The 8303-nt window shown below is 45.3% G+C and overlaps 1 protein-coding gene across 1 annotated transcript; it reads left to right on the top strand.

Moving 5' to 3' along the window:
• The first annotated feature begins 4055 nt into the window (after positions 1-4055).
• On the top strand, positions 4056-5944 carry LOC143018305 (uncharacterized). Its single transcript, XM_076173665.1, has 3 exons — positions 4056-4210; positions 4327-4499; positions 4740-5944. Exons 1-3 carry the CDS (start codon positions 4056-4058, stop codon positions 5942-5944), a joined length of 1533 nt encoding a protein of 510 aa, XP_076029780.1.
• Positions 5945-8303: the final 2359 nt, after the last annotated feature.

Here is an 8303-nt window from a genome sequence, read left to right as displayed (position 1 = left end):
GCAAACATTACCTGTCCTAAACCCACACTATTCCTCACCAATTATACCCTCTATTCCTCCCGTAATCCTCTGAATCAAAACCCTCCCATAAACCTTCCCAATTACATTCAATAAATTGATCCCTCTGAAACTACTATACTGACACTTGTCCCTTTTTCCTTTGTAAGGTGGAACTATACAGTCATTCCTCCAGTCCCGGAACACCCAACCCTCTTTTAAATAAACATTAAACAACCTCACCGGCCAGTTCACCATCAGTGTACCTCCATTGTTTAGAAATTCCGCATGACATCCATCCAACCCAAGTGCTAGAGGCTATATATATCAGGGAATGGGCCCCTAGCATTAATATTCAATCCAATATGGTTACTGCCATTCCCTTGTTCAATAGCTATTCAAGACATGTGAGAAATAATCCCACCAATGATGTGATTATGTCCACCCCTCTCGCATCGCCTACTGCCCCGACCCCCCTATTCCTCCATCTCCCTCTCCCTCTCCCCCTCCCCCTCCCCCTCCCCTGAGTCGATCTGCTAGGGTCAGATCATCAAGCCACACACCACTGTAAGCCTTTCCATATATATAGAAAGACATCGCCTTGTTCAGTCTGTAAAAATGTAGTTGTTCTGTGTTCTGTGTAATTGTGTTGTGATAAATGTAATTATTTTGAGAATGACTCATTGAAGTCGAAACGTCGAATTTGTTATTAAAATGGATAACTTTGGACAGTTGGCTTTCAATCACCCTCGCAAAATAAGAACTATAGTGAGAAGAATTGGAAATATTAGGAAGAAGATAAAAAAAAAAAAAAAATGTGACAATGCTGTGGTGTTTAACTCAGTGTGTATCAAGGAGAACCTGCGCCCTAAGTATACGATATATATATATATATATATATATATATATATATATATATACATATATATATATATATATACATATACACACACACACACACACACACACACACACACACACACACACATGTATATATATATATATATATAATACTTAGGACGCAGGTTTTCTTTCATACACACTGCATTGAACACCACAGCATTTTCACAATTACTAATTTTTTTCTTAATATTTTCAATTTTCCTCACTAAGGTTCTAATCTTGGAAAGATGAACAGAAACAAACTTTCCAAAGTTCTCCATTCTAATTAAGACACTGTTCGTCGTTTCAACCGCAAGGAGTTAGTATCAAGATACAATTACAATTCAGACAACATAATTATACAGATGCGTTACATGGTCACAGAATAAAGAAGAATGCTACACTCTTGGTGTCATGCGTGACATTTAAAACTACGAAGATCTCACTCTGGTTGACCTTCTCAGGGCTCGAGGAGGGGGAGGGGAAGGGGCAGGGAAAGGTGAGGGGGGGGGAGAGCTGGAGTCGGTGTAAGGTGAGGTGAGCTAACATGCCTAGGTAGGTTAGGTACTACATGTCGTGTGAAGCTATTAAAAAGGGAAATAGCAGAAACCATATTGGCCTGTATATCAATAACAGGAGACAGTTCTCTTATATACACAGCCTCTAACATTTTCAGTTCCTTAATGTTGTTACATTTAGCTAGAACTTCAATGTTATGAACAACGGTCGCTCCATCCAACACAAGCTTGTGATCATGTTCAAAATTATTTTTAATGGCTCCCAGTTGGAGGTGGAGAGTTAAACGCCTGCTAAGGCTGCATGTCGTAAAACCAACGTAACTACGAGAAAAGAGCTCAGTCTCCAAAGATACAATTAAACCTGTAAACTACGTTGGTTTTCGACAGCATCCCAGAATTGCCAGACATATCATTTTTGAGGACTAGGGAACTAGTACTTTTTTTTTTTTGTTTATCACCAAGCGCAAGACATAATTTTCATCCACCGGTTTACAATTTCCAAAAACAATGAACGGTGAGAGTGAATGTACGGTTGAGTACAAAAGAGGTGTAATTAAGGCATACATGCGACGGGCGATTAATGTTTGCTCGTCTTGGCATCACTGCACTCAGAACTACAATACCTACAACAGCTGTTAGTGAATAACGGTTATTGCAACACAGACTTTGACAGCAATACTAATAAACTGCTTGACAGTAGTTTCAATAACTATACCCCTCACCACAATAACATCATCAAAGTTCATTATAAGAATATCTTCAGCAGTGTATACCGGGAAGATGAGAAATGCATTAAAGACATTGTTTTTGGAAATTGTAAACCGGTTGATGAAAATGATGTCTTGCGCTTGGTGATAGTTTATAAAAACCCAAGCACTAGTTCCCTAGTTCTCAAAAATGATTTGTTTGGCAATTCTGGGATCCTGTCGAAAACTAACGTAGTTTACAGGTTTTACTGTATCTCTGGAGACTATGAGCTCTTTTCTCGTAGCTATGTTGGTTTTACGACATGCAGCCTTACTAGGCGCTTAACTCTCCACCTCCAACTGGGACTCCCCTCGCCTCCTGGAGTGGACTGCCACCCGCCGCCTCCCCCGCCTCCTGGAGTGGACTGCCAGCCGCCGCCTGCTGCCTGTAGTGGACTACAGCCCAGCAGTCGCCGTGGACCGCTCTTGCCCCGCCGCCGCCCCAGTCGCCTGCCCACCGCAGTGGACTCCCAACGCAGCCTGCCGCCCCTGCCGGAGTGGACTCCTAACCTCTGCTTGACCCCCCCCCTCGCTGGAGTGAACCGCCGCCAGCCCCAGTCGCCGCCAGCCCAAGTCGCCTCCGCAGAACCGACGTCCTAACCATCATGGACCAGTATGTTCCTGCATCAGCGGATGTGGCTCCTTTGCAAGAACCACTCACCGACCCACTCCAGCAACCTGCAACCCTATCCGCCGCATATGCCTTTCGTGCACCACCTTTCCTCAGTCACGACCCGACTGTGTGGTTCAACATTCTAGAATGTAATTTTGAGTCCTCGCGCATCTCTACTAGCCTCGCCAAATTCAGCAACGCCTGCTCCCTTCTTCCTCCGGACGTCTTTTCTCTTGTATCTGACGCTATCTCTACAGCGTTAACTTCCGACACTCCGTACGATGATTTAAAGGACGCTATCCTTGCCAGATTCCAGTCATCCGTCGCCTTCAAGAGCTTCTCTCCAAGGAAGAACTTGACAACGAGAGGCCGTCAGACTTACTACGTCGCATGAAGAATCTCTTGGCAGACGAGTACGACACATTCGACAAGACCCTTTTTCTCCAGCTGTTCTACCAACGTCTGCCCCCCCACTATCCAGCTTAGCCTCTTCACTGAGAAGGACCAGCTTCCCGTGGAGAAACTCGCCAAACTCGTCGACGAGCTAATCGCAACTGTTTCTTTGTCCTCCGTCTCCCATGTCAAGACAGACCCCCTTTACGAGCGCCTCGTTGACATGGTGACTCAGCTTACACTGCAAGTTAACGAGCTCAAGGAACAAGTTCCAGCAGCAGACAGCCGTAATCTTTCCTGCAAGCAACGTCCCAGATCCAGACCAAGTTCCAAGAGTACGAATCGCACCCCAGCAGTATGTTACTACCATTCTCATTTTTGTTCCAAGGCACGCAAGTGTAACCAACCCTGCGCCTTCATCTATTCCCCGACTTTCAACTCCAACGGCGAACGTGAGGTGCATAATGTTCGCCCCTCCCCCTCACAGCTCCTCTAAATACGAGATCCTCTGACGCGCCACCTATTCCTTATTGACACCTGTGCTACAGTAAGCATACTTCCAGCTACAGCCAGTTCAAGGAAGTTACCACCACTCATTTCCCTATACGCAGCCAACAACACGAAGATCGACGTCTTCCGGAAATCTACCGTAACCCTCTCCCTCAACCTCCATCGAGCCTTTGAGTGGACGTTCTACGTCGCCGACGTCTCTCAACCAATCCTCGGAGTAGATTTCCTCAACCGCTACGGCCTTCTCGTAGACATACAGCGCCGTCGCCTCTACGATATCTCAACGCGCCTCTCGTCCTACGGCCAAACTCATCCTGGCGTTAGCACCAGCATCTCTGTCACCAGTCAAGACACCCTTTTGCTTCCCTAGTTTCCCACCCTCACTCAGCCACATCCATGCACGCCGTCGATACGTCACCACGTCGAGCATCGCATCGTCACTTCTGGCCACCCAACCCACACCAAGCCACGACGTCTCGCACCCGAACGACAACGCATCGTCAAGACCGATTTCGAGTCCCTTATGCACCAAGGGATTCGGCCCAGCAACAGCAACTGGTCTTCAGCGCTTCACGTCATACCTAAGAAGAGCGGTGATTTGTGACCATGCGGTGATTACCGTGCATTGAACTCCCAAACTGTTGCAACCTTTGTATTCCTTCATTAGGCCTTGCAAGTGTGGTCAGTCCGTCAAGCTCGATTGGTGTCTTGATGCCGACGAAGCTTTCGCTTCTGCGAAGACTGCGCTGAACACCGTCGCCACCCTCAGTTTCCCGGCCCCGGAGGCCCTCACATCCATCGCACTGATGCCTCCAACGATGGAATCGGCGTCGTCTTGCAGCAATACGTCGACAGTGCTTTGAAGCCGCTCGCCTTGTTCTCCAAGAAACTAAGCAGCGCATTTGACAGAGAGTAGCCAACGATTCAGGTATTTCCTTGAAGGTCGACAGTTCATCATCTTCACAGACCATAAACCCCTCACCACCACCTTCCACGCTAACAAAGCCAGCTATACCCCTACTCAGCTCCGCCACTTACAGTATATTTCTCAGTTCTCCACAGATATTCGCTACGCCTAAGGTACTGACAACGCATCCGCTGACTCCATCTCCAGAAATATTCATGCAGTCTCAACGCAGTCTCCTGCCATCGACTGCGCCGCCATTGCAGAAGCACAGGCCAACTGTGACGACTTGCAGCGTCTGTTGGGCAACCCTTCCCTCAAAATGGAGAAAACTCAAGTACCTGGCACAGACATCCGTCTGTATGCTGACGTCACCATCGGCAACCTTCGCCCCTTTCTACCTCAGTCATTCCGGCATCAACTCTTCCGCCACCTTCATAACCTTGCACACCCTGGCATTCGTGCATCCCCACGGATGTTGACATCCAACTTTATCTGGCCAAGCATCAACAAGGACGTCAGGCACTGGGCTCGCACCTGCCTACAGTGCCACACTTCGAAGATAACACGTCACACGTGTTCCCCACTAATTTCTTTCCTACTTGTCTCTACCAGGTCCAGCCACGTACACGTCGATATCGTCAGCCCCCTCCCGTACTCCAACGGCTACAAGTACGTGTTCACCTGTGTCGACCGCTTCACTCGTTGGCCAGAGGCGATTCCCCTTCCTGACATCAACACCGACACCGTTGCACGAGCGTTCGTCGAGAACTGGGTTACTCACTTCGGTGTCCCGACCAACCTCTTCTCAGACAGAGGCAGGCAGTTCGAGTCGACCCTCTGGAACAAGGTAGTGGCCCTCCTTGGTATCCGCCGTTACCGTACTGCCAGTTACCATCCCCAAGCCAACGGCATGGTAGAGCGTTTTCACCGCCAGCTCAAAGGTGCCCTCTACGCCCATGCCCTTAACAACAAGCTCTGGTCAGTGGCGCTGTCCCTTGTGATCCTTGGCATCAGGACCTCCCTCAAGGTAGACATTGGCCACTCTCCTGCTGAACTCGTTTTCGGCACCACCCTCAGGCTTCCTGGAGAATTCGTCGCTGACGTGCCTCACTCCAACTCCTGTACTCCACACGAATTATCCTTCCTGTTGAATGAGACGATGGCCAAGCTCCACCCCATCCCGCCACGCCACGCCAAGTCGCCTGGAACCTTCGTGAGCCAGGACCTTCTCCAGTTCACCCACGTCTTCGTCAGGACGGATGCCGTAAGGAAAGCCCTCCAGCCTCCGTGCGAAGGCCCCATCGAGGTCTTGCGCCGCACCAGGAAGACCGTGACGATCAAGCGCAACGGAAAGCGTCAAACCGGTCTAACTTTTTGACCCCACGGACACTCCAGTCAACAGCACTCCTATTCCTACTCCTTCCAAGCAGCTCCGGACCTCCAAGACTGTCTCGTTTCACCAGTCACTCGGCGGGAGTTATGTGGCAACACGCCACTGCTGCAGTGTCTCCTGCACGCGTATATCTTTACTGTAAATAAAATTTGTAATCTTGGTAGGATCATTGTTGTACGTCTATTGTAATCAAATCGTATATTGTAAAGATTGTATCACATTCAAGGATGACCATTGTATTATAAAATGTATTTATATATATAACTTTATTTGCATACTCTGTACAGAACATTAATGTATTGATCGTGTATTATTTGCGTCATGGCGGACGGGGAAACAAATAATAAGTCCTGAAGAGAATTAAGCTTTCATTAATCCTTCATCTAACGACGTTTCCATTTATAAGATGTGGTAACTAACCACATCATGTGTGTATTATATATATATATATATATATATATATATAAATATGCAATAAAAAAAACTAGGAGCGTGTTCACAAATGCGTAAGTAACCACTAGGAAAAGTAAACTAACGAAGCAGAGCGCTTTCGAATAATTACATCTTCAGTGCAGATACAAAGAAGGAATCATCCTTTTTTGTATCTGCACTGAAAATGTAATTATACGAAAGCGCTCTGCTTCGTTAGTTTACTTTTCCTAGTGATTACTTAAGCATATATATATATATATATATATAATATATATATATATATATATATATATATATATATATAAATATATATATATATATATATATATATATATATATATATATATATATATATATATCAATAGCGCCGCAAGATCCTTAAGGCATAGTGTATCATATCGACAGGAAATTAGGCTCTGATGAGTTTTTCGATGAATATTTTCAATTCTTCGGAAGATATCTCTGGCATGAGAAGGCAAAGAAAAATGGAGGAAAAAGGAATAAGATGTTTAGCTAATTACAGCGTTTCCAATTGAATTAGGTACAAGGAAAGTAAGTTTATAATGGCGAAATAAGCACAAGGAGAAGGTACATTTCAATATTGGATGTGATCACATAGAAGTTGACCGTTACTGTGGTCAAGAACTGGGAGAGGATACATATAAACACTGGGGAATGTAAACGTGAATACTGGGAGTGGGTAAAGGTAGACACTAGTAGAGAATTACTGCAGTTGACCATTACTATGGCCTGAGCGTCCGTTGCATCTGTTGCGGGGCCGATTTGACAGAAATCAAAATATTTGTAGGGTCACACATATCGAGCAGATTTTGTATGAAAGATGAGACAAAGAGCAACTTGCACACGGTCGTAGGACCCGCTGTTAACTGGTACGTCCTTCATGACGAACAGGAAAATTACTCATAGAAATTTGGGGTACCGTCATAATGACAGCGTTGACCCTACAGATGGATATGGTTCCACGGAATACACTGAATAAGGTGGCACCAAAGAAATATCTCACCAGAAACCAGTTGGCGGGGTGGTGAGATACTTGCCAAATTTCCTTCATAGCAAACATGAAATGTACAACCAAAACAAAACCGGGCGTTCCTGTTGGATCATCGTCTCCTACAGATTGAACCACATTGCCTTATGTGCTTACGGGCAGTGTGTCACCGAATGTGAGTAATCACTAAGCAGATCTAAGTCTTCGACATTGAATAGTAATAGTATGAAGAAAATAAAGATATTTCCTTAAAACGTTAGAACCCTCTCAGAAGACCTCGGGCTGGAGTGTTTAATGGAAGAACTAGACAACATTAAGTGGGACATCGTGGAACTAAGCGAAGTCCGAGGAGTAGAAGAAAAGCTGATACAATTACTAGATGATGTAAGGAAAAAACATCTAGTGGAGTATATTCCAGATAAAACGAGAGGTTGCTGTTAACGTGGTTATGTTCAGTAGTTCATCAGACGGGGTAGCTTGGATTGTGATTAGGCTGTGTAAAAGGTACACTCTAAAAATAATTCAGGTTTATGCACCAACTTCACATAGTTCAGAGGATGAAACTGAGTCCTATGATGATTTAAGTCAGGTAATGGATCAAGACAAATATAAAAACACGTTGGTAATAGGCGATTTCAATGCTAAGGTGGAGAAGAAGATGGGAGATGAGTCGCACGTTGGGAAAATTGGAATAGGTAAGAGAAATTATAGAAGCGAGATGTTGGTGAATTTTGCAAAGAAATACAGCATAAGAATAATTAACACTTTCTTCCATAAGCGTGTAGGTCGTAAATGAACCTGGAGAAGTCCAAATGGACCAACAAAGAACGAAGTAGACTTCATATTAGGAGAGGAGAGCAAGAGCGTTAGCAATGTTACGGTCATAAATAAAATAAAAATAGG

The sequence above is a fragment of the Oratosquilla oratoria genome, chromosome 34, assembly GCF_046742065.1.
Source record: "Oratosquilla oratoria isolate Oo_2021 chromosome 34, ASM4674206v1, whole genome shotgun sequence".
Taxonomy (NCBI): domain Eukaryota; kingdom Metazoa; phylum Arthropoda; class Malacostraca; order Stomatopoda; family Squillidae; genus Oratosquilla; species Oratosquilla oratoria.
The sequence above is the reverse complement of the archived record's forward strand: the minus strand, read 5'-3'. Positions and strand labels throughout refer to the sequence as shown.

What these genes read in the sequence shown, in the direction of transcription:
- LOC143018305 (XM_076173665.1), top strand. Translation starts at nt 4,056, where the DNA reads ATGCACGCCGTCGATACGTCACCACGTCGAGCATCGCATCGTCACTTC. An exon ending in AGGGATTCGGCCCAGCAACA is followed by an intron (nt 4,211 to 4,326) that starts GCAACTGGTCTT and finishes TTCCTTCATTAG; the next exon opens with GCCTTGCAAGTGTGGTCAGT. An exon ending in GGAATCGGCGTCGTCTTGCA is followed by an intron (nt 4,500 to 4,739) that starts GCAATACGTCGA and finishes GCTACGCCTAAG; the next exon opens with GTACTGACAACGCATCCGCT.